Source organism: Onychostoma macrolepis, chromosome 11 (genome assembly GCF_012432095.1).
Source record: "Onychostoma macrolepis isolate SWU-2019 chromosome 11, ASM1243209v1, whole genome shotgun sequence".
NCBI classification, from domain to species: Eukaryota; Metazoa; Chordata; class Actinopteri; order Cypriniformes; family Cyprinidae; genus Onychostoma; species Onychostoma macrolepis.
This window is the reverse complement of record NC_081165.1, coordinates 4121731-4149063: the sequence shown is the minus strand read 5'-3', so window position 1 is coordinate 4149063 and position 27333 is coordinate 4121731. Positions and strand designations below refer to the sequence as shown.

The window sequence follows — 27333 nt, the reverse complement described above, 5'->3', positions numbered from 1 at the left end:
AACCACGGCTTCATGGGACTTATTGCTTTTTTAAAAGGGTTATTCCATATTCGTAGTAAGGTTTCACAAAATAAAACAGAGCAAATAAAAGTGTAATGATATTAATAAAAACATTATTCTTCCGCCAAACAATGTAGTTCCTCTGAAACAGTTGTAGTTCCAACAAAGTGGTTGCCGAGCAACACACAAATGTAAACAACGGTGTATGTTTGTCGAGTAATTTACAGCAGCTTCGACCTTGGCTCAACCAATCAGAATCAAGGACCGGAACTATTCGTTGTATAATTTCAGATTTAAAACTTTGCAGGATGTTTTCACTGACTTATAGAGCTGTGTTACACACTGCATGAAAGGTCATTTTCAAAAATCCATAATAGGGCACTTTAAATGTCTATATCAGGATATATACATTTATTTGTTTTTCTCCAATTAGTTTTACTCCAATATGTTTACTCCAATTAAAAATGTAAAAATTATTTTGCTTTAAAATACATATTGTGCAACTCTACTGAAGTTAACAGTATGAAATGATGATTAAAGTCTACTAGAACTGTTTACTAACAAGAAATGAGGATTGAAACAAATAAAAGCACAGTGCTACCTTAGTGTTACAGCAAAAACATGAATGACAAGAGTGATACTGTGGCACACAGTTGTCTGTGACACAAACTACACTGTGTACATTTGTGTAATTTAGATTGTTTAGGTAATTAAAGTGCTAAAAGTGTTTTGAATTTCAGTATTTATGCCTGTAAAATAAGATTACAAATATGCAAAAACCTAAACGCTCATAATCCGTGTGTGAGAAACATTTATTTTGATGGAGTCACGTCTTGTAGTTTGCAGGGTGACTAAACATTGTTTATTTTGTGCTTTTATTTTTCGCAATTTGCCTCTTCAAAAATGCAGAAAAGGTGTCCAAAGAAAGCTGGTAAATGTATCAGTAATAAGCTGAGATAAAAGTGAAATGATAAATTCATATTTAGAGTACCCACACATGCAAACACAAATGAATACATTTCTGTCCATGTATACTATATGATGCTAAAACAGTAGCAGATATTGTACTCTTAATAGAAATTACTTTCTAAGGCTACATATAAAAGAGGAATTCAGCACATAATGGAATGGTGCAGTTAAAAATGTACTGTATTACAAATGAATGTCACAGACAGTATATACTGCATGATGCTAAAGCAGTAGCATTGTATAATATTGTACAATAAAAATTACGTTCTAATAACTTCTGAATAGATAAGAGGAGTTCAAAGTCAAAGAGTGGCAGAGTTCAGTATATTGTTTGGTGTCCACTCAGCTCTATGGTTCCTCTGTAATCAGTTGTATAGGCACGGTGTTGGACAAGGGCTGATGGGATGCAGCAATGCCACAGTGCTTCATCAGACTGATGCCGCAGCTGGTGCCAGCAGAAAAAGGCATCATTGTGGAAATTATAAGAGCCAAGCAGTCTGCCACATCTTTGTTCGGTGCGCATGCCAAAGCCGGAATATGTCCTAAAATGTCAAATCAGTAAAATGTGACAGAGAAACCAGCAAAGTAGCATTTTTTTACAATACATCGATATTACTGGAAATAACACAGTTGGAAAACAGCTGAGTTACTGTCATGCTGCTGATAAAATGTAATTAAGTTAGTATCTTTGTTACTTTCAGTTAGTTTCTCCTCAACACTGACACTGTATACACATTATTCTTCTAGTTTAAGTTATATCCTAAGAAGGCAATGTGACAAGTTTACATTAATCTTATCTGTAAACATTTTTCTGTCCACACTAAAAGCAAAAATGCTGCTTGATATGCAAAATTGGATTTTGGGCCAATGGGACTCCACTGTTTGAGGGGCTAAATAAGATAACGTGGCAATTCAGGAAAACAAACAAAGTGGCTAACAGAATGTAGTCGCTTATCGCAGTTGAGACAAAAGCTTACATTAACATGAAAGAAAATTCAGTACTTGTCACTTTAAAATGGAACACCATGTTAGGACATCATTGAAGAGGGGACACTTAATATCTAGCGATTGTTAAAAGCGCTATATAAATAAATAAAGGTGAAGAGATTATTTAACTAGCAGCTGGTGAGCAGTTGGTTTGTGTCTCTTCACACACAAAATCTACAGTACCTACTAGTCAATACTATTGATTAATGACTCGATAAAGTTAATTGTTTTGGCTCTCTCTTGGCAATGTGATGGGCATGGAGAAACTCACCATCTTGATCAATGGCCAGAACCGTTGCACCTCGAGTAAGCAGCACCTCAACCACAGTGGCAAGACCATTTCTTGCTGCAATATGCAGAGGTCTAACGGTACATAGATAGAAAAACTTGTGAAAACAACCAAATAATTGATGCATATACACCTATGCAGATGTGAATGCTCACGTTTGAAGTGCAGTGTTTGTGGTATTGATGAGAGTCGGGTCGTCAATCTCCGCCAGAATGAGAAGAGCACACATTTCATGACTCTGTTGAGTTAAACGGGATGATCATTTATAATGGAAACTCATCGCACCCAGCATGCTGTATAATAGGACACTATGAGTGATGGGGTTATTACTCCTCTACAGGCGATATGAAGTGCTGAGTTCCCGTTGATGTCCAGCAGCGAGAGGTCTGCCCCGGCCTGATGAAGCAAGGTATCTGCAACCAAAAAAGCCTGAGCTGATCACTAAGTCTAATCAAAAAAGATTACACATGTACCACATCTTTTAAAATCAATGTTATATATTCAACAATTCTACATGCTATAAAGCTCTTTTGACAAAACGAGTTTTAACAATACAAACCCACAGCAGAAGTATGCCCATTCTCGGCAGCAACCATTAATGCAGAGCGCCCTGTATAATCGGCTGAGTTTACATCTGAGCCGCAAGTCAACGCCAAATGCAGCGCTGCAACATTTCCTGCATACGCAGATGCATGTAAGGGAGTCCTGCAGATAAAATACACAATAAAAATAATAACAACAACAATAATAATTCTGAAATATTGGTGGCTTTTTGAAATCAGCTTTTAAAAAGGGAGCCTCTTATTTGTCCAAATTTGTTGTTTTGCTCACGTGCTATGTTTGGAAAAGTGGACAACAGACATACATACCTTCCTTTGCCATCTATGAGGTTCACGATTTTTGTTCCCATAGTTTCAACAAGCAGTCGAGCAGCACCATCATGACCAGCAATTCTGTGGCAAAAGGAAGAATAAATGGATCCTATCGTGGAAAGTGTACAGAAACATTTTGAAGATGAGGTGAGGTTCACTCACAGTGCACAGTGCAGTGGTGTGAAGGTGTTTCCTTCCTGAAGGCTTGATGGCCTATATTCAAGTAAAGGTTCTAGACAGTCATTGTGCCCTTAAAAAATACAGAATGTTTCCTTATTTTTATGTTGCAAACAAGAGATTTGTAATTCATCAGTATAATTCTCAGCTGATGTTTCTGTACTGGAATGGAAAGGCATCTGACCATGGTAAGCAGCCCAGTGAGTAGGTGTGTAGGCACTGTAGTCCAGCAGAGAGTCAAGGGGGTCTGAGAGTGACGCTGCATCAAGTAAAGGATGCAACAGCCATGCGTGACCACAAGAGGCAGCCAAGTGCAAAGGGCTTCTGCCATAAACGTCCCTGCACAGAGCAAAGGCTCCATGCACCAGCAAAGCTGAGACACACTCTTCACTACCAGCTACTGCCTGAAACACACAGAGGAGACCAAAATTCAGTTTGCTGTATAATGCATTACACTTTTACTCAGGAAAAAGTAGAAAAACAATTCTGAAAGAATGTCTCGTTTGAGTAGCCATCTAAATTGAGACTTTTGGGCAACAATGTTGATATAATTTAATGATTAAAAATAATTTGGCAACTAAATCTTTCATTTTAGGATCTACCGTATTGATTCCCACATAATTTACATATACATATACACATACAGTACACAGATAAAATATGACCCAAGAGATGAATTGTTTTCTTTTTCCTCCCCCATGTAGGGTCCAAAATTTAGCACAACACTCAGTGGCAGTTGTCTGGTCATTCTGGCTTAAATAAGAGTCAGCTGAATCTTCACACATTATATGTCCTGTCCAAGATTAACTGATTCTCTGAGGATGATGCAGTGGTCAGTCATTTGCACCTTCACATTCAAGAAAAACATGACTGATCACATTCTGATCAAAGGTACATAAATGCACTTCTTTACACAAACACACATACAAAACTTATTTTAAGCTTTCATCCGCCTCTTTCAGATGTGAAATCTATGAATCGCAAATGATCTTGAACTTGCACGCAACTGAATGGTTTCAGCTGTGACTCCTAATTAATATCATTAACATATAAAAGATCACCAATCATCATAATTTAGAACGGCAAGCTGCAAGAACAGCTTACATTTTCAAAAACCTTCAGTTCTCCGACAAGAAAAAGTGCATACGTCTGCTCTGACCCTGACGTGACGCTAAGCACTTTTCCACGTCAAAGACAGTTTTTACAAATTTGAGCTTTGGCATGGATTTAAGCGTACACACACTCTTAGATCAAATCTGAGTGCACGCACGCTTTATAAATGAGGCCCAAGTCACCACCTATTTCACCTATTTGAACCAGTTCAGAGCAGGTTGAGAGATTCCTGTAACCACCTGATATGTTTGCAAAGCGCTGTGGGTGTACAGTAGTACATAAAAAAACACAATATACTGCAAATGCTTCATTCATTCATTTATGCAACCTAATTATCAAAGACAACCTTTTTTCTGGTGGCTCATAAAAAGGACATGGATATGGCACAACTCAGATGCTGGTGTATAGCCAAGAAATAATATACTACTGACCAATGCGACAACAAAATAACTTTGTTATTATTATTATAAGAATTTATATTATATTATATTAGAAAGCATAATTTAATCAAATAAATAAATAAAAAATCTCTTCTGAATGAATATTCAGTACCTGCTGACTACCTCATTTTATTATAAAGCTGCTTCTAACTTTGGCTGGTTACTCAACCGTAATGACAGTAGATGAAGCAAATCTTGAATATGAATGAATGTTTCAGCTGTCATCACAGAATGGGAAGTGGCTTGTAAATCCAGTCTATTTACAGAGGTCAGTAGACCTATTTTTGTCTTCAGTTCAGTCAGTAGTTGCAAAGCACTCCTATAATAGGTTGTGGAGTCAGCAAGGCTAGTTGAGCTATGGTCCTACTTTGGCATGTGTCAAATGTCACTGATTGTGAAAAAATATGCCCTGTTGATCCTGTAGATGAATTTAATCTAATCTACTTCCTACGTATGCACAGTAAGGTACTGTAGGATACACAGCAATAACAAACTACCTGTTCTTGATTTGCATGTCATGTAAAACCCTAGAACTGTACTCTTCCACCAACCAATTGAATGAAATAAGCTAAAATAACTGAATACAAGCAACAAGGCAAAACACATATTCTCATATATTATTTAGGAATTCAAAGAAGTTGCTCTCTGTGGGAAGAGAAATGAGGGGAACAAGAATCTCTCAAAATAGATAAATAATGTGAGAAATAATTTAATATTTCACATTGCGAGAGCAACCTATTACATATGACTTTTGTAGCTGTGATATGTGGTCAGATGAGATTCAATCGTGATTTGATCACAGAAAACACAGGCCAGTGTTTTTCAAATCCATTGCACAGCCCATGTACTCCTATAATTAGGCCACATGTGTTGACCTGTCCTCACTACAGAGCTTAGATCTGCTGACATCTTTCCCACATTTAAACCCAAGTGTCCTAAGTTAAGTTTGGAGATGATTCCAATTTACAATGTGTTGCCAAATGTGAAACATAGAAGGGCTGTTAAAACGAAATGGATATCTCATAGGATTAGTTAGTTGCAATGACTGAACTCTGGGGTTGTACAGTATAAAGACCAAAGAATATGATGCCCTTTTGCAGACCTAGGTGTATTCAGTGCTGCCAACACACCTTAAATTTCCTTACAATATTGCCAAATTCCAGCACAATAATGTGCAAATATTCAGATACACAAACCAAACACATGCATACGTACTGTACGTGCAAAACATAAACTTACTGCGCGATGCAACGCAGTGCGGTTTCTTCTGTCTCCAGTGTCTGGATTACTTCCTCTCTCAAGCAGCATGTGGACACAGTCAATGTGACTGCCCAGTGTAGCCAACATCAATGGAGTCCTACAGATACCAACAAACTATGCTTACAATAGCACTACTTCAAACAATTTAAAAAAAGGAACAAAGAGAGAAAAATGGGGGAAACAATATATTAATGGATTCTCACAACATTCTGATCAAGCATATTACTGAACGTTGAGCTTTGTCATCAAACAGGAAAATGAGACTTGAATGTGCAGTTTTAAATGCTTGGCATTGCACGTGGATATGTGAGGCTTGCATGCAGCTGCTCGCCATGGAAACCCATTCCATGAAGCTCCCGGCGGACAGCTTTTGCCAGTGGAAGTCTAAATCTGCAGAGCATTGGGAACTTTTATGCACCATACGCCTCAGCACTCGGTGATCTGTGACTTTACCTGGTCTTCTGCTTCATGGCTGAGTTGCTGCTGTTCCTAAATGCTTCCACTTTCCAATAATAACACTTAGACTGTGGAATATCTGGCAAGGATTAAATTTCATGAACTGACATCTTGCAAAGGTGGCATACAGTACCATGCCTAAATTCACTGAGCTCTTCAAAATGAACCATTTTATTTACATGTTTGTAAATCCAGACTGCATGGCTAGGTGCTTGATTTTACCTGTGGCAATGGGTGTGGTTGAAACACTTGAAATATATATATATATATATATAGGTGCATCTCAATAAATTAGAATGTCGTGAAAAAGTTCATTTTTTCTTGCAAGTTATTTCAAAAAGTGAAACTTTCATATATTTTAGATTCATTGCATGTAAAGTAAAACATTTCAAAAGTTTTTTTGTTTTAATTTTGATGATTAGAGCTTACAGCTCATGAAAGTCAAAAATCAGTATCTCAAAATATTAGAATATTTATATTTGAGTTTCAATTAATGACCAATTAATGGTAAGTCACAGTGGGTCATTACTGAAAGGTGTGGCTGTTTACAGAGTGCTGTATCAAAGCATATTAAATGCAAAGTTGACTGGAAGGAAGAATTTGGGTAAGAAAAGGTGCACAAGCAACAGGGATGACTGCAAGCTTGAGAATACAGTCAATCAAAGCTGATTCAAACACTTGTGAGAGCTTCACAAGGAGTGGACTGAAGCTGGAGTCAGTGCATCAAGAGTCACCACGCTCAGACATCTTCAGGAAAAGGGCTACCAAGCCACTTCTGAACCAGAAACATTGTCAGAAGCGTCTTACCTGGGCTGTGGAGAAAAAGAACTGGACTGTTGCTCAGTGCTCCAAAGTCCTCTTTTCAGATGAATGTAAATTTTGCATTTCATTTGGAAATCAAGGTCCCAGAGTCTGGAGGAAGAGTGGAGAGGCACAGGATCCATGTTGCTTGAAGTCCAGTGTGAAGTTTCCACAGTCAGTGATGATTTGGGCTGCCATGTCATCTGCTGGTGTTGGTCCACTGTGTTTTCTGAAGTCCACAGTCAACGCGGCCATATACCAGGAAATTTTAGAGCACTTCATGCTTCCTTCTGCTGACAAGCTTTATGGAGATGCTGATTTCATTTTCCAGCAGGACTTGGCACCTGCCCACACTGCCAAAGGTACCAAAAGCTGGTTCAATGACCATGGTGTTACTGTGCTTGATTGGCCAGCAAACTTGCCTGACCTGAACCCCATAGAGAATCTATGGGTTATTGTCAAGAGGAAGATGAGAGACACCAGACCCAACAATGCAGATGACCTGAAGGCTGCTATCAAAGCAACCTGGGCTTCCATACCACCTCAGCAGTGCCACAAACTGATCACCTCCATGCCACGCCGAATTGAGGCAGTAATTAAAGCAAAAGGAGCCCCTACCAAGTATTGAGTTCATATACAGTAAATTAACATACTTTCCAGAAGGCCAACGATTCACTAAAAGTGTTTTTTTTATTGGTCTTATGAAGTATTCTAATTTTTTGAGATAGTGAATTGGTGGGTTTTTGTTAAATGTGAGCCTAAATCATCACAATTAAAAGAACCAAAGACAAACTACTTCAGTCTGTGTGCATTGAATTTATTTAATACACGAGTTTCACAATTTGAGTTGAATTACTGAAATTTATTGAGATGCACCTGTATATATATATAGTGGTGGCCAAAATTATTAGAACACTAGTATTTTCACCAGCTAATAAATGGTTTTAAGTCCATTATTTCTATCTTTTGCTGTAGTTTGTCAGTAGGAAATATCAGTTGACTTTTCCAAACATTCATTTTGCCATTAATTGTAATATTCCAGTGAGATTTTTGTTTGCACAAGGAGTCTGACAACAGCCAGTGCTCCACACAGAAATCTGATCTGATCATCATCAGTCTGTCTGGAATAACATGAAGAAACAGAACAAACTGAGACAGACTACATGCAGAAGAACTGTGGCAACGTCTCCAATATGCTTCAAGAAACCTACCTGCATACCTTATTTGTGCTCTGCCATTTTTGCAGGGGCACCCGGGGAGCAACTGGGGGTTCGGTGTCTTGCTCAAAGGCACCTCAGTTGTGGGTAATGAGGGTGGAAGATGGAGCTGGTCATTCAGTCCACCCACCTTCATTTCCTGCCAGTTCTGAGACTCGAAGCTGCGACCTTTGGGTTACAAGTCCGACTCTCTTACCATTAGGCCACAACTTCCCCCAGCAACCTCAAGATTTGACCTACCTAAGTTCTACCAGCATGTTACTGTCCCCACAAGGCACAGCAGGAGACAATCATGTCTAGACTGATGTACAGGATGCTCAGAGATGCTGGGGTAAATAGAGCCTACAGTAGGTGTCATACACCTGGAGGATCCAGGGACGCTTGGAGACCCTTCAGTGCATGTGGGAAAGACTAAAAGGAGCAAACAGCAGTGCTCCTTTTACTGCACAGCACAACTTTTGCATGTTTGGAGGACTCTTAACAGTCATGAAAATCAACCCACCCGCAGATGACCAGGTGCTTACATCAGCTGAAGTAAATAGGACTCTGCAAAGAGTTAACCCACGCAGGGCTGATGGCCCAAATGGCATCCCTGCCTGAACACTGAAAGAATGCTTGATCTAGCTGATTGATGTCCTTATGGACATCTTTAACTATTCGCTAGTACAGCCTGTTGTCCCAGCATGCTTCAAAACTGCCACCATCACCCCACGCCAAAGACATAATCAATAACCTGCCTTTATGACTACTACCCTGTGGCACTCACACCAATTGCCATGAAGTGCTTCGAGCGGCTAGTCATGACTCACATCAAGACCATCATCCCACCCACACTGGACCTTTTACAGTTTGCTTACAAACGCAACTGCAAATGCCATATTATGTGTCATACCCTCTCAGACACAAAGTCAGAATGCTATTCACTGACTTAAGCTCACCTTGTAACAGGATCCTGGACTTCCTGATTAACAGAAATGAGTCTGAAACGAGGCCTGTGTTCTCAACCCTTTAAAGTTTATATTACTCATTCACGACTGTTGGCCAGTATCAGAACAACCACATTTTCAAGTTTGCTGATGACACAACAGTGGGCCTTATTACACACAACTGGTTATGTTATAATACGTATTTTGTTTGGATCGGATTGTTTTATTTTTGCAACTTCAGTATTGGAAACTTCAGCACTATCTGAAATAGTAAGTTATTACAAAAGTAATTAATGCAATCTTAATATAGTCATTTGAAAGCCCTAAATTGAGTGATAAATTTGTTGTAATGTTTAATATGAAAATAAATGTCATTTCATTATATTAAATATGTTATCTTATGTAACCCCTATCCATGACAGCTACATTGTAACTGTGGCATCTTGCACATTTTATACATGAAAACAATCATGCATATAAATAAACAAAACACAAGACTCGTGTTTTACCACATTTATCTCAGTCAAACTTAAAGGGGTCATCAGATGCAAAATTCACTTTTACATGGTGTTTGAACATAAATGTGTGTTGGCAGTGTGTGTACACTAGAGGTCTTCACGGGTCCAAAAATATGTACGCTTGCAGTACGCATGTTTTTTATTTCCCGCTCACACTTTTCTCATCCTAATTTTACAAGTTGCAAGTTACAAAACACACACAAACTGCTGACTGACACTGATCACTGGCGGGTGCAGTGTTCTCCGATCGACTCGGGTATTACACACAATGTTAAACAGACCCAGGACCCGAAGTAATAGTTTGGGACCCGACCTGGACACGGCTGACCATTTAAAATATAGACCCGAACCCGTACGGGTCCCGGGTCCTCCGTGAAGACCTCTAGTGTACCCTAGAGGTACCCACCCTATAATGATAAAAATCCACCCAGTGCTTTAAGTCCCCAAAGTAATAACCCCTTTCTCAGATCAAGCCATTCACAGATTCTAGCCTGATGTACGTCACACAGGCCAAGGCCCCTCCCACGATTATTGACACGATTATTTTAACGTAGACCCGCCCTGAGTGAGCTGTCATCAGTCCGCCATTGTTTTGACACTGGAGCAGGAGTAGACAAGAATGGCTCCTAAGCGATTGAGGCGTTCTGTTGTTGGATGTAATAATGAACATAGCAGTCGTCATTTACTCCCGACATCTGAGCCGCTGAAGACACAGTGGATTACATTTGTTTTTGAAGGGAATACGCCCCCCGATCTACCTAAATGTGCTTATGTTCACGCAAATCATTCATGATCCATCTTCATCTCCAGAAGAAGTGAGTGTAAGGCTTTTATTTATGAATCTTTGCAAATCGCCTTTCCTAATAATATGCTAGTTAGCAAGTTGCACGGCTAAAGTTAACAGTCTCTCACGAGAACTCATCACCTCACGGAAGAGGGGGGCGGGGTGAGCAGAGCTCATTAGCATTTAAAGAGACATGCACTGAAACAGGTCGCTGTGAACAGAGCTGTTTTTGACAGGATAAAAAGGGTGTTGTTTTACACTATTAATTGAGAAATTTTAACCAAAGTATGTTATAGACTCTTCATGAAGACCCTAAAGAATCATACCAACTTGTGGAAAATGGCCATCTGATGTTCCCTTTAAAGCAGGACTGGGGTGATGCTCACTGACTCGTAAGTAAACTTCCCTCTGCTATATTGTCATGCTATATAACTGAAATGGATGTTGAAGTGGCACTTACTGTCCATGTATGTCCAAGAGGTCAATTATGTCATTTTTTTCGTCTCTTTGCAACATCATGAGCAGGCAGTCAGTTTGACCATTGGCAGCTATGAGGATAAATCAATGGGTTAAAATAAAGTTCAAAATGTACCAATTCATAGTTTGGCCCTCCCACAGCTCTGCAATGATGTACGTCTAACTTAGCTTTAACAAACCAAACATTTGACTTGACTGTCACAACCAAAATAATTAAAAAATGTTTTGAAAACTAGTTTAAATTACACAGTAGTACATCATTCCCGATAATACACAAGAGCCTTGGTTAGACTGTAGCACAAAATATAGCCAAAATGTACAATATTATAATGTTACATTAGTAGAGTGCCTTTACTAATTGAACTTTTGAACTAACTTTTCAGTCATTACACTTTACAAATTCTTTGTTCCTTTACATGTTAACATCTTTACACACCTGAAGCATGTAGTGGTGTCCATCTGTGGATGTGCTCCCTAATGGCATTCGAGGCCCCTTGAAGCAGCAGCAGCTCCACACAGGGGCCGTGACCTCTCAGAGCAGCCATATACAGAGCTGTATGACCCCTGGGATCCTGTATGTCTACATTAACCAGTGTTTCGGACAGCACCTGAAGAGCTTCACTGTGACCATTATACGCCTGATAGAAATAATTTATCAGGGTTGGGCAAAATTCATGTCTTGTTTTACTATCAATTCATGAGTAATTTGAATAGAATTGGCTTTTCCACACAGAATGTTGAATTGGTTTTGAATTGAAATGATAGAGAGAAGAATTTACTGGATTACTTCAACTGGCAATGGCTTATTTTTTATGTTTCAAGCAAGGCTCAATTTTGCTAATTAACAAAAAATACATTTGTAGCAGTCCCATGAATTTCAATTCATTTTAATTCTACTTTTAATTTGTAATAACGACTGCATCAGAGAAAAAGAGCGAAAAGATATATGACTAGAGACGGAGTACTCACCGCTAAGTGAAAAGGGCTCACAGGAACACAACTCTCCACATCTTCCACACATTTGAAAGACATTTCTATGAGCTAATAAGAAAAGTTTATTGCCAGTTCACTCAAAGTGACATACAGTACAAGGTAAAAGTAAGGAGAGCACAACAGTTTCTCAAAAAGCATTTGCTTAGTTGACAATACATAAGTTTCCATCCAGTTTTTGCGCTGTTTTGTTATCGACAAAGAGAATATGTGTAAAAAAAGTCTACAGTCTACAGTCTGTTTCCATCCAACTGGCCTAAAATAGTGTGCGTGATGATGTCACCCCTAAAAAAACAAATTGTCGCATAAGTTTTGGTGTATTGAGCTGTTTCCATACATAATTTCACCTATTGCATAAATTAGGCTAGTAGCCTGTTCTTCACCCATTTGAAACAAAACTTAATTATATAGCCTATTATTAAATTGTATAGGCCTACATAAAATAATTTTTATTAACAAGTGTCATGAGTTTTTTTTTTTTGTTCTTTGTTATAGACTATTTAGATACTTGATCATCAAGCAATAATCATAAACAGGTGCAGTTGTATTATTATTATTTTTCTGATAAACTTTTATTAGGAAATAGGAATGTTCATTTTTGCTTATTTTATTTCTCCTAACCGACAACCGACGATCGTTTATCCTCAGTTCTGCTGTAACCCTACAATATTTTGCATTTCTGAATGATTTCAAATGATTTTGTTATGGGATTGCAATCTCATGCTAATCTATTTCTATAATTTCAAACTTAAGAAACTATTTTGGTAACACTTTATTTTGATGGTCCCTTTTGAACATTCTGTTGACACTAAGTAATGTTTCAACAACATGTCAACAAACTCTCATAAGAGTATTAGTAGACTGTCTGCTTCATATCTACTAACTCCTTATTGTGTTGGTCTCCCAACAGATATTCTACTGTCTATAAGTAACTTTGCAAGAACATGTCAACTTATTCTAACCCTAACCCTACCAGTCTACTAATACACTACTAACACTCTAACGAGAGTTAGTAGAAATGTAGGTGCAACATTACTTATAGTCAATAGAATGTGTTAAGGGACCATCAAACTAAAGTGAAACCACTATTTTTGTTTCACTTTATTTTGATGGTCCCTTTTGCTCATTCTGTTGACTATATGTAATGCTGCACCTAGATGTCCACTAACTCTCATTAGAGTGTTAAGTAGAGTATTAGTTGACTGGTAGGGTTAGGGTTAGAATAAGTTGACATGTACTTGCAAAGTTACTGATAGTCAGTGGAATGTCTTTTGGGAGACCAACACAATAAGGTGTTAGCAGATATTAGACAGGAAGTCTACTAATACTATGAGTGTTAGTTGGCACATACAGTGCCCTCCATAAGTATTGGAACAGTGAAGAATAAAATTGTTCTGTTGGCTGTGGAGTCAAGACATTTACAAATATGATTAAAAGATGAATATGAGACAAAACTACAGAATGTCACATTTTATTATTAGCTGTTTCAACACATACATGTTTTGCCAAATAAAAAGAACAGCACTTTTAGAGTTCATCCCACCATTTGATGCGAGCATAAGTATTGGGACAGTTGAACATAAGGCAGATATAAAAGATTAAAAGCTATTATTTAGTTGCAGATGTCTTGCGCACAATCACAGCAGTGAGTCTGGGACCCATAGACATCACCAGACTCTTGGTCTCATCCTTTGAAATACTTTTCCCAGCTTTTAATGCAGCCAATTCCAACTGTTGCTTGTTTGGGGAGTTTCTGCCTTTACTCTCCTCTTCAGCTGCTGAAATTCATGTTCAATCGGATTTAAATCTGGAGATTGACTTGGGCAATCTGAGACTTTCCATTTCTTTGCCCTTATAAATTCCTTGACTGCACTGGCACCTGATGCAATATGAAGCACTTCCCAATGAATCTTGTGGCATTTTCTTGAATATTGGTAGGCAAGATAGTTTTGTACTCTTCCAAATTCATTCTGCTACTGTCATCATACATTAAGTCATCAGTAAAGTTGAGAGGGTCTGTTCCAGAGACAGCCATGCATGCCCATGCCATGACACCACCTCCACCATGCTTTACAGATGAGGCTGTGTGCTTGGGATCATTGCAGTTCCCTTTTTTCTCCACATTTTTGCTTTCCCATCACTTCGATAAAGGTTCATCTTTGTCTCATCGGTCCATAAACACATTTCCAAAACTCTTCTGGCTCACCTTTGTGCTTTTTTGCAAACTCTAATCTTGCCTTTCTATTTTTGGAGCTGGTCAGAGGTTTGTCTCTTGCTGTGTAGCATCTGTAATTCTGTGTCAAAGTCTCCTGAGGACAGTAGATTGTCAGAGCATCACCCCAGCTTTCTGGAAGTTGTTGGTGATTTTACAGACACATCTTTTAGGGTTCATTTTCACAGCTTTTATGATTTGTCTGTCATCAACTACTGTTGTTTTCTCAGCCGATCAGGTCGTTGTTGATTGCTGGTGGTTTCCAAAACTCTTGATTTCTCCATGCCCTTTGTTTTTGCTATAGCTCTAATTGACTTCCTCTTTTCTTTTAGCATCCTGCTTGCTTTTCTCTCAAAGCCAGCTCCCTCATCTTCATCCTGGTTTGTGTGTGTCATCATCGAATGCAAGATTCAGAATGCAGAAGTAATGGATATAACTGATACGACACATTCCCTGCTTTTAATATCTGAAGAATTAATGCATCAGGACACAGCTGATCACTTAGAAAGACCTGTGAGGCAACTGTTCCAATACTTATGCTCACATCAGATAGAGGGATGAAACTCTAAAAGTGCTGAACTTCTTAGCTGGTAAAACAACTATGAGTTGAATCACCCAATAATAAAATGTGACATTCTGTAGTTTTGTCTCAAATTCATCTTTTAATCATATTTGTAAATGTATTGACTCCACAGCCAACAGAACAATGTTGTCTTTACTGTTCCAATACTTTTGGAGGGCACTGTATGTGCAGCAAAACTTATAGTCAACAGAATGTTCGAAGGAGACCATCAAAATAAAGTGTTACTGCTACTTTTTGTGAAATGTTTTACTTAAAATTTGTGCTTGTGCTATATTTATTTAAAATAAAAGCCACTTTATTTAAAGTCGGCATGGAATGGAAATTAATGTGTATTTTCTAATTGCATTTTGCTGATCTCTACTGTGAACGATTCATCCATGCATACAGTTTCTTTATTTTTTTTATCAAAACTCAAAATGTCAGATCTGATGTATGCTGGACTTCTTATATGAGTAATATTATTCAATTTTTCTCCACTAGACAGAACAGGGAGATGAGAAAACATCAACCTACATATCGAACTAAAAGCCACACAAAATTCTACTCACATGTCCCATAATTCACATAACATATGGTATACCATGAAAAGAGTTTTCTTACCAATTTTAGGTTGTGTCTGTCACCACAGGCAGCTGCGTAGTGCACTGGACTGAAGCCTTTACTGTCACGCAGTGTTGGATCAGCACCGCTATGCAAAAGAAACTCCAGACACCTGTAAGATCGTGTAACACATAAGGGGTCATATACTATTAAGCTTATTAACAGTTAGTCATTTTATTTTCAAATCCCAAACGATGCTTTACCACTGAGCTTCTTCATCAGTCTCACTGTCAGGACAGATCTGTTCAACTCTATTGGGGGCAAAACATACACAAAGGTAAGTCATATTTGAAATTAGTTGAATAAATAAATGTGAGATCTATATACCAGTACAAATTCATATTAAATCGTTAACGTTAATAAAATAGCCCACTGATTCTACCCACTTCAGCCACAGTCCTGTGTTTATTGAACAAAAGAGTACGTGAGTCGAGGACCAAAATTAAGGGTCAGACTGAGTCAGTAAAAATAATTTTGTAAAGACACAAAAGACAAGATGGTAATAAAAAGCAGAGAGGATCAACATGAAGAAAAGACAGGTGACAGATTTAAAAATGTACTTATTATTAGCACATATTCAAAGTTCTCACAAATCTTCTCTGTCATCATACGGTATGTGATGAAGCATTACAGCATAGGCCTGACAGAACAGAATGTGGAAAAATGCAGGGGTCTGAATACTTTCCCAATCAGCTGTACGTAGGGTAGTGATATAAATGTTATACCTGTGTGAGGTTTGGGCAGCAGCTGCGTAGTGCAGTGGACTGCATCCATTCACATCCAGTTCATTAACATCAGCTCCAGCTTTCACCAGAACCACTGTACACAGATATGAGCCGTTCACTGATGTATAGTGCAAAGGAGACCTGTGAAGAATTAAATTAAATTCTTGGTCACTAAGCCAATGTCAGTAACTTTATGGCACTGTCCATTTTAAAAGAAATCTGATTTCCTTGTTTGTATTAGTGCTGTCAAATGATTAATTGCGATTAATCGCATCCAAAATAAAAGTTTTTGTTTACATAATATGTGTGTACTGTGTATATTTATTACGTATATATATAGACACACATGCATGAAAATATTTAAGAAAGATATATTGTGTTTACATATTTAATATATTTGCATACAATATAAATTATATGAATATAAATATATACATGTAAATATTTTCTAAATATATACTGTATGTGTGTATTTAAATATACATAATAAATATACACAGTACACTCACATATATTATGTAAACAAAAACTTTTATTTTGGATGCGATTAATCGTTTGACAGCACTAGTTTGTATTAGAGCATATTAGACACATTAGACACTCTTTGAAAAATCCTTTAAACATGAGGTAATGCAGATCATAGGTGTTTTGCCCATGCCAATTTGAGTGCATTTAGCCATTACAAAATATAATTTGAAGCATTTTCACTATTAGCTTTTATGAATCTGTGTGAATCGTATGTGCATAAGATTTACACTGTGAATATATAACAGAATTTTATTGATTAATAAAGATTTTACCTTCCAAAGTTGTCCTTTTTATTCAGAGCAGCACCACTGTTTAACAGCCATTTAAGACAGTCAACATTTCTGTCAGTGAACAAATTGACAAACAAAGGATGAATAACTAAATTGTATATTAAAAAAAACATAATTTATAAACTATAAGCACAAGTGGAAGACATTTAGCATACCCGCCTGAAGCAGCTACATGCAAACATGTCCTTCCCAGGCTGTCCATGGTGTTTATATCAAACCCTGCCAAGAGTAAATGTTTGTTAGACAAACATACATTTTTAGACGGTTAACATAAATCTGGTTTAATGTCAAAGCAATGGGATGGCGCTTATGCATTGTACATCATTTTGGATATAAGCATCTGCCATATGTATATGATTTTTACCTGAGGAGAGTAACTTTTGACAACAGTCTGAAAATCCATAAAACACCGCCAAGTGCAATGGAGTCATGCCATTAATGCCTCGCCTATATGGTGGACAGTTATTGTAAAAGCGTATTACAATTTAAATAAGCATTTGTATTTTTTAAGCATATTCTCAAGATAAAATATGTCATGACTGAAAGCATCACATTCGTGCTGTAGCCAATAATAACTTTCAATTCATTCAAAGGCTCATTCTATAGAAATATAGCAACATAATGTTTATTTTTTTTCTTTATAAATGCTTCAATTTAACATATTTAATACTGACTAAGCCAGACTAAACTGCATGAATCCACATACATGCAAACTACAATAAATGGAAGTGGACACAAACTCTAACGTGTCTGTTCTGCTGCAGTAGTCTCTGTGTTTGAATGAGTTTGTAAAGACACACCTGGCCACATCTGCACCGTTATTCAAGAGTATAGTGATGAGCAACTCATGACCATGTTTAGCAGCAGAGTGAAGAGGAGTATTACCAAACTTATCAACACACTCCACCTCTGCACCTGCAAGAGAAAAAAAATAAAAGACTGTTATTACAAGATTGGCAATGCATTTAACCTTACAACACAACCTTTGTCAAACAAACTGCAGACTAGTAACCACGTGACGCCATTCCTACCAGAAAGCATGATAGCGGCTTTCAGTTGCTTTTTTTAGCAGCACAAACTTGATTTCAAGACTTTATGAAATCAGTGACAGAGCCAGAGAGGTGCCACCCCAAAATATATCTCATTTTACCTCTTGCATGTGTTTTGACGTGCAGTGATGGTGTGGCACACTGTTGACAAATATTAACGTTGAATATTAATATAAACTTGAATATTATTACGGTATATTACCCACTCACATAGTTTTCCAAAAAAAATTACATTATGTTTGTCTCAAATTGTTATTAATGCACATAATGACTAGTATAGACATTTTTCACTAATATGTTTGTCTATCTGTGGATTAAATAAAGTCTGTGCATCATATTAGAGATATACTGTATAATAATATTAAATCTTTTTGTGCTGTTTTCACAGCTAAATTAATCAAAACCACTTTTTGTGCCAGTATTGTGATTAGTTTCCATGTTTTGGACTGCTATATTAAGAATGCAATGCATCTGGTGCAGGATGGCACTTCTCATCTGGTGTGCATCATAAGATTTAGAACATGTTTTATGAAAACTGAGTGTAAATTAACATTAGACCTTTTGATCCATTAACAGAGAGTTAATCAGACAGGAGATTACATTATGTTTACAAATGTGATGGTAATGCAGTGCAGTCACGGTGTCATTGGTGACAGTATAAGAATGTTTAGTTAATGTGAGTTAACAATATGAAGTAACCCTTAACCAGGCCTTAAACAGCACTGCTATACTAGTCCACCAGTGAGTCAAGTAAAGTCATTTCTAATCGTACAGAGCTTTTTACAGTGTACTTTGTAGCTCAGTAGCTCAACAGGAAAATACTGCTGTAAAATCTGGTCTAACTAGTATTAAGCTCTTGACATTTGTGCTTTGAGCGTGGCTTTACCATTTTGAATGAGTATCTGGGAACGGGTGAAGTGTCCGTGAATGGCAGCCATATGCAAAGGACTCTTCCCGACTTTATTCTGAAATCAAAACAAGAAAGGTCAGAGAAAAACACTGCGATAATCGCCTGCTCATTTCGAGTTGTCTACTGACCGGAATGTTAACATCTGCCCCGTTATTGACCAGCAGCTCCAGACACAAGGCTCCATCAGCGGAGGCAGCAGACAGGTGCAGCGGGGTGCAGCCACGCACGTTTGATCGGTTAACACCGGCACCACAGTTAACCAGCTCACTAGCTACAGCCCTTTGCCCAGCGTAACAAACCATGTGGAGAGCACTGTTGCCAGAGGCATCTGCTTCATCAATCTAACAGACAAAATGAAAGACAAAACAAAAATCACAATGGATTCTGTCTCTGGTGCACAGTTCATAAGTGCACATTACTCAAAAAAAAAAAATGTGTAGCTTACTGTGCTAACTAGTTTTTATAATTAACTCCTTGTTCTTTCAAAACCTTAAAGCCATAGCTCACCCAAAAAATGAAACTACTAACCAATGATATCATAGCCTAACATGTTCCACCCCCACTCTTAATAAACCAGTCTGCAAGACTTACACAGTATGGAAGTTAAAAGCATTGAAAATATAAATATAATTTTAAAGGGAAAATATCATTATAAATATATAATTTAATTGAAAAACCAATCATTGTAAATATTTAAGTAATCAAGTACCAGTAGAAATATTTGCTGTAAAAAAAAACAAAAAAACAAGTGCAGTTTATTATAATTGTGATAATCAAGAAACATTAATGTAAACTACTAACTTGATCCTGACATAAAAAAACAAACAAACATGAACTATGAACTTGACTATTAACAATGACCTGGTACTACTTTAATACATGAACAACAACATGGCAAACAAGAGGGCTTAAATACAAGACCGCAAGCAAAACAGAACTGATAACCACATAACAAGACATAGGTGCCGATTTATGTCTCTGTCGGTGGGTGCAACCGTTTGGGACAAATTCACAATTAAATTAAATCTATAACGGCTGTCATGAATAAAGTGAAAATGAAATTAAAAGTGGCCACTGCAGCATTAAGTTTAGATCAGCTCTTGTTGCATTAGATTTCTTTTTACACATTTTTTTTTTTTTTTACAGCACTGAGCATTATAACCAATCACACATGATTCTGCTGAGCTTATGAATGCAATGGCCAATCAGAGGCATCTAGATTAGTCATCATAATTTACTCGCTGTTTGAATAAACGTGAAAATGAAAGCATTATTTTTAGTAACGTACAATGTTTTTATTACATTTGTGATTATGTTCAATTCAGTTGTATTAAAATGATTTTATGACATGACACCCATATCTGGTACTTGCCTAAAAAGACAGGTTTATGATAACAGATATTGGGCTACCCTCCACTTATGATTCAAGTTATTTGTGTCTTGCGAAGATACATGTCATCAGATATTTGGCAGTCGTGACATTTACAAACAGGAAAAATGTGTAATGCCTTGCAGAAGTAAATAAAGTGTTTTAACATTGGCCAGCCACATATCAAGTTGTTTATTACTTATCATAGCTGGATATTCACGACAGAGTCCATTCAACATGCTTCTGTTTTCCAAATAAAACCAGGACACAATGTGAGACCACAGGGAGTTTCCCGAATCTTAATCGATTTTTCAGTTGCTTAAAGTTAACGGAGAACATCTGATATTTTTCTGTGGGTGCTCAGCCATTTGGGTATCGGCGCCCATGTGACAAGACAATGACCCGATGAAAACGTGACACATAAACAAGGAGGAAACAGAGATCTAGCACTAATATATGATCCTTCACCTCTGCTCCAAGTTTCAGCAGGTACTTGACCACTTCAGTGTGTCCACCAAGAGCAGCCGCATGTAGAGGAGTAAACCCCTGCTTATCCCTGCAGGACACATCAGCACTGCACGCTACTAAGAGCTTGACGACCTCCAGATGCCCTGAACAACAGACACAACTAGTGAAATGAAATATATTCTGACCAGACGTCTATATGTCACTCTGAACCACAAAACCAGACATAAGGGTCAATTTTTTGAAATTGAGATTTATACATCATCTGAAAGCTAAATAAATAAGCTTTCCATTGATGTATGGTTAGGATCAGACAATATTTGACTGAGATACAACTATTTGAAAATCTGGAATCTGAGGATGCAAAAAAATCTAAATATTGAGAAAATCGCAGCAATGCATATTACTGTTTTCAAAAATCATGTTTTGATATATTTACGGTAGGAAATTTACAAAATATCTTCATGGAACATGATCTTTACTTAACATCCTAATGATTTTTGACATAAAATAAAAATCTATACTTTTGACCCGTACAATGTATTGTTGGCTATAGCTACAAATATACCTGTGCTGCTTATGACTGGTTTTGTGCTCCAGGGTCACATATAATAAACAAATTAATTGAGGCAGAGGACCAGATACCTAGATAAGCAGCCAAATGGATAGGCTGCCTGTCCTTTACGTCTCTGGCACTCACGTTGGCCCCTTTATTTAGGAGCAGGTTCACTGTCTAAGAACATTATTAATTAGTTTTCAAGAAACTTTCTTAACGTGCACACCTCAACTATAATGTGAATAAAGTGTTTCAGATAAATCCTCTATGAAATGTCCACTACATTCAGTGGCAGCTCTTGCCGAACCTCTGCATGTCCACTGTGGACTGCGTGATGTAAAGCGGTTCTCCCAAAGCGATCTGCTGCATTCAGACTGCTCATGTAAGGAATCAGAATATCGACACACTTCGTGGCTCTGTTGGCTGCAGCTACATGCAGCGCCGTCTGACAGAACCTGTCCTGCGCGTTCACCTCGGCTCCGTTTCTCAGCAGCAGCCCAACAGACCCCTGCATTTAAAGTAATACAAAATGAGAGACAAAAACACAATAAAATAGATTTTTAAAAATCCTCTCTTACTTCATTCTGTGAGGCAGCTGCCCGATGCAGAGGAGTCAGCCACTCCTGGTCTTTAGCGTTAACATCAGCACCTGAGACCACAACATCACAGGCAATCACAGACAAAATACAGTGTTAAAGACTAAATATTGTAACATATTAGTATAGGGACCAATTTTTGCTATTAACTAGTTGCTTATTAGCATGCCTATTGGCTGTTTATTAGTGCTTATAAAAGCACATATTCTGCATGATAATATTCTACATCCCTAATCCTACCCAATACCTAAATTTAGCAAATACCGCACCTATTAATAAGCAGCAAATTAGGAGTTAATTGATGCAAATATCATTGTTAATAATTAGTTAATGGTGAGAACTGGACCTTAAAATAAAGCGTGATCCAAAATATTCTACAATGAATGTTTAGTTTAAAATGAACTTCAGTCACTTATACACTTAGAATAATTACTTTTTATGAAGCAGTCTCTTGTACTCACCAAGGCTGTATTTATTTGATCAAATGCAGTAAAAAGAGTAGCATTGTGGAAATACTATTACAATTTAAGAGACATTTTCTATTGATCCTAATACAAAGCTGAATTTTCAGCATCCAGTCTTCATTGTCACATGATCCTTCAGAAATCAGGCTAATATGCTGATTTTCTGAATTTGTCATTATAAATGTTGAAACAAGTTGTGCTGCTTCATATTTTTGGGTAAACCGTGACAAACTGCCATTCAAAATGTGGCAAGTACAATTTGGAAAAAAAAAAAAACAGATAAAAATAATACCTTTATTCTGCAAGGACACATTAAATTAATCAGAAAATAAATGCTATAAAAAGCTGCAAAAACATTTATTATTATTCATTTTTTATTCCTTAAAAACCATTATAAATAATTGAGCACAAATAACAACTGATAATAAGTGAACAATTGATGAGCAATGATTTCTGAAGGATCGTGTGAATAATAGCTGCTGAAAATTCAGCTTTACAGCAATACATAAAAATACATTTTAAAACATTAAAATAATTTGGATTATTTCGATTATCAAATTATTTCATTATTTTAAATTGTACTAATAACTCACAATAAATCATTTTTATTGTATTTGTGACTGAATAAATGCAGCCCTGGTGAAATTATTCAAAAAATTGACTGGTAGTGTAACTTCTGAAATAAAGCACAGTTGGATGATTATCTTTGTATACAGGTGCAAGGACACACACTCCATTAACACTCATGCTGGCCAGTCATGTAAAACAACCGTTCATGTCTATAACTGGAAGTCCATATTCAAACCTCAGCATGCAATATTTTGCACACCCTGAAATTCCTGATCTCACCTGAACTGATGAGGAGGTCCATGATATAAACACCACCAACATAAGATGCAGCATGCAATGCAGTGCGCCACTCTTGGTCCTGCAACAACAAATGACTGTACCTCACGTTGTAATTTCCAAGAAAAATGAGTGTATTCACTCTACAATTTTAATAAAAAGTATTTCATGATTTTTGTTATCAGGTATGTGGATGTATGCTTTCTTACAAAGAAATAAAAGGAGTAAATGAATTTTTAAGAACTAAAACGTTTCTTCAAATAAGACTATTTCTTCAAGACAAAACTCGCGTACCAATTCATTGACTTCTTCATTTTGCTCCAACAAAAACTCCACCATTTCAGCATTCTGGCTAAATACTGCCTGGACAAGGAGTGACTAAATGAGACAAAGACAGAATCAGGATCAGTATAATCACACTTTAGAGAAGAAGGTATCAGGGGTGGCAATTCTGGTTCAAAAACATTGTCTAAACATTGCCCTGGCTTTGAGTATCTGAAATATAACGGAAGTCAAAATTTGAACTTTTTATGGTCCCCCTAAACTTGTGGTCACTTGTACTGAAGCCAATGAGGACCATCAACAGTTTGGTTACCCATATTCTTCAAAATATCTTCTTCAGTGTTCTGCAGAAGAAAGAAATTCAGGTTTGGAACAACTTGAGGGCGAGTAAACGATGGCAAAATTTTCATTTATGGGTGAAATATCCCTTTAGGCCTTCGGTCAGTTTCATTTCTGTCTGTTTGTCTGTTCGTTCATTTAAAAGTAGTGAATCAAAAACAAATGTTTTGTAAGCTATAAATAAAAGGCTTTTGCCCAGGGTGTCCGCGGGTCCTTAAAAAGTCTTAAAATGTCTTAAATTCAGATTCGATGGGTCTTAAATGTTTTTGGTCACATTACTGCTAAAAATATCTTCACTCTGACGGACCTAATGACCGTTTACAATCATTGGACAGACCAAAGATTTTTTTTTTCTCCCCCTAAAGTGCAAAGTATGCATTTTCCTATCTCATAACATTATTTATTGCAGTTGTAATTTTGCAGTGTAAATCATTTAATCTGACTGCTAACATTATTACAATTTATTGATCAATTGTAATAATTTGACATGAAAGGTGATGCATATATTTAAAAAGTTTTTTTTTTAAATAAGCCTTTATAAAGGTAAATAAAAATATGCAGATTTAAGTATGTAAAAGCTGATGAAAATATTGCTTCAGAATAACTGTTTACACCACCAAAAATCTCGGGATATTTTGTGTGCAATATTGTCTGCTAATATGAAAAGTTCCCTGTATATCGTAGTAAAAAATATCATTTATGACAGCGATGATTTTTTTTTTTTTACATTAAACACATTAACTATTGCATACATTTATGTAATATAATGTGTATTTCCATTATAAGTTTAGGTCTTAAATTTCATTTAAGGTGGTATTAAAAAGGTCTTTTTCATATCTGTAGAAACCCTGTTGCCATTTTAGAGGCAAAACTAATATAGTTACATTTTATTTAATTTGATCATTTGTATCAGTGTTAAGTAAACATAGGCCTACAACAAGCCTTAAATAAACATACTCAAAATATCTGCAGTGTTGAAAATGTAGCATTTCTCCCCAATGCAGGGATACACACATAACTTACCTATATCACACATGATTACAATCCACTACTAAAGTCAGCTAATGACCGACATGTGGCTTCTCACTGACAGCGCAGACAGGTATAGCCGGGATCTGGGTATGACTAGTTTTAAAGTGACAGTTTTCCTCTGGCTGTGTATAAGGGAAGTATATTAAACATCTAACTGAAACATACCAGAGAGAGCAAGCCTGTCCTTCCATGCTGCTGACAAAACTCAAGCGAAAAGCAGTTCTAGACGCTTACCTGCTCGCTTATCTTTAATACTCCCATCTCCACAGATTAGCCAGGTCGGAGTTTATTCATTAGGATATGATAACGAAGTAATGATTCTATGTTTTTAGGCCGTTAATAATGAACGGTAACTAGTGAGCGGATTCACTAACGTTAGTGCAACTGCGCTGTAATATGAAGCTGCTGGTTTACAGCGCCACCTACTGTAAAATAGAAATTATACACCATATAATACAAATTATATAATTATACAAATTAGGATTTTTATAATGGTAGCCTATATACATTTTCTTATTCTTAGTATTTTTATATCAATATGGTACAAGACTACCCTATTTAAATCAATGTGATAAATGGTTTAGGTCAAAAGTAATCTCAATAGTAGTCTGATTCTATTACCTAAAATGTCAAATGTAATGGATTACTTTACTGACTACAATTTTTGTCATGTAATTTGAAATCAGTAACTGACTACAGTTTGAAAGTAATCTACAGCACAGGATATGTTAACATTTATTGTCCATAAGTGTTATCAGTAATGTTCAGCTTAAATTCACTAGTCATCATTAAAGATGCAGAATGTATGGAATGTTTGATATCTAAAACTAAGATATTACTTGTCATCATTTTACTATTGTAGATGTTTTGCATGTCAAATTTATTCATATAGCACTTTTCACAATAAACATAATTTCAGATACAGAAGTCACACTGTTGTTATGTGTATAATGCATCAATGTGAATACATTTAGCGGTTTCAGGGCTTGGCAATATATGATACATGTTGATATATGATGATATACTGTATGTTGATGATATAAATTATCGGGTAACACTTTATTTTGATCCCTTTTAAGCATTCTGTTGACAATAAGACACTTTGCACCTACATGTCAACAAACTGCCATTATAGTATTAGTAGACTGACTGTCTAATATCTGCTAACACTTTATTGTGATGGTCTCCCAGCAGACATTCTAATGACTATAAGTAACTTTGCAAGTACATGTCAACTTTAACCCTAACCCTGTCAGTCTACTATGGACTTGTAGACATGTAGGTGCAGTGTTACTTCTATTCAACAGAATGTGTTAAAGGAATCTAGGAAATGAGAGATCTAGGAAACAGCGTTCTAGTTAATGAAGCAGGACCACGGTCATCAATTCCAAAGAAAGAAAAAAAAATGTAATTCCAAAGAAAGAAAAAAAAAATGTAATTCCAAAGAAAAAAAAAAATGTAATTCCAAAGAAAAAAAATAATGTAACTCCGAAGAAAGAAAAAAATGAAGAACCAGCAACACCCAGTTTTGTCTGTCATCAAAAAGCAATTAACGCGTACTTTTCTCCACGTTTTGGGAATGTTCAATTGTCGTCGGTCTGTGGACTTACGTGGATTCTGTTTTGTCCTTTTTGCTGCAAATTGAAATGGTGTGTCTGTTGGTTCCCCCCTCCCTGTTGTTTGTGTGGATGTTGTTTTGCTGATTTAAAAAAAAAAAAAAAAAGTTGATCACAAAAAAAAAAGCAATTAACGCTGAATTTTGTCTGCTTTCCGACACTAGTCATGTCAACTGTTCTATCAGTACATCAGCCAGGGAAGAGCAGAAGGCAGGAGATGAAGTTATGATAAATGAGCAGTTTATTGAATAATCTCGGTTGCATCTTTCCTGATGTTCAATCTGACTTTTTGCTTAACAAAAACTAAACAGACAAAAAAAAAAATGAACATGAGAAGTAAATTAAAGGAGTTAAAGAATAGAGAAAGACAACCAAGTTATAATATGAAAGAGATTTAAAAACAAACAAACATATTAAAAGTTTTAATTCAATGTATCATGAAGTTGTATGGGCTCTGCAAGTAAACTAAAACAATGCATTTCACATCCCTCTGAGGACAATGTACAAATATAAGTGAAAGACTGTGCATTCACCTAAAAAACTGAGCCAAAATGCAGGAAAAAGAAACCCATTTCAAACAACGTATCAAAATATT

General features: G+C 36.7%; 1 protein-coding gene across 5 annotated transcripts; it reads right to left on the bottom strand.

Moving 5' to 3' along the window:
* Positions 1-25529, bottom strand: ankrd52b (ankyrin repeat domain 52b). Of its 5 annotated transcripts, none has more exons than XM_058792109.1 (28): positions 25357-25529; positions 23764-23847; positions 23473-23551; positions 22142-22212; positions 21871-22071; positions 21653-21740; positions 21011-21153; positions 19302-19514; positions 19150-19228; positions 18015-18129; positions 17579-17661; positions 17370-17433; positions 17197-17265; positions 16397-16537; positions 15875-15922; positions 15672-15783; positions 12256-12327; positions 11723-11924; positions 11270-11357; positions 6087-6204; positions 3479-3698; positions 3280-3367; positions 3115-3198; positions 2809-2950; positions 2584-2658; positions 2401-2483; positions 2228-2319; positions 1-1511 (listed from the first exon to the last, which is right to left on the bottom strand). In XM_058792109.1, the coding sequence occupies exons 1-28, from the start codon at positions 25381-25383 to the stop codon at positions 1318-1320; spliced, it is 3075 nt and encodes a 1024-aa protein (XP_058648092.1). In that variant the 5' UTR covers positions 25384-25529; the 3' UTR covers positions 1-1317. The 5 variants fall into 5 exon arrangements, 4 of the variants coding, with proteins under 4 accessions (XP_058648092.1, XP_058648091.1, XP_058648093.1 ...); XM_058792108.1 differs by having other exon boundaries at positions 3-1511; positions 2576-2658; positions 2805-2950; XM_058792110.1 differs by lacking the exon at positions 25357-25529 and adding an exon at positions 25114-25247 and having other exon boundaries at positions 3-1511; positions 2576-2658; positions 2805-2950.
* Positions 25530-27333: the final 1804 nt, after the last annotated feature.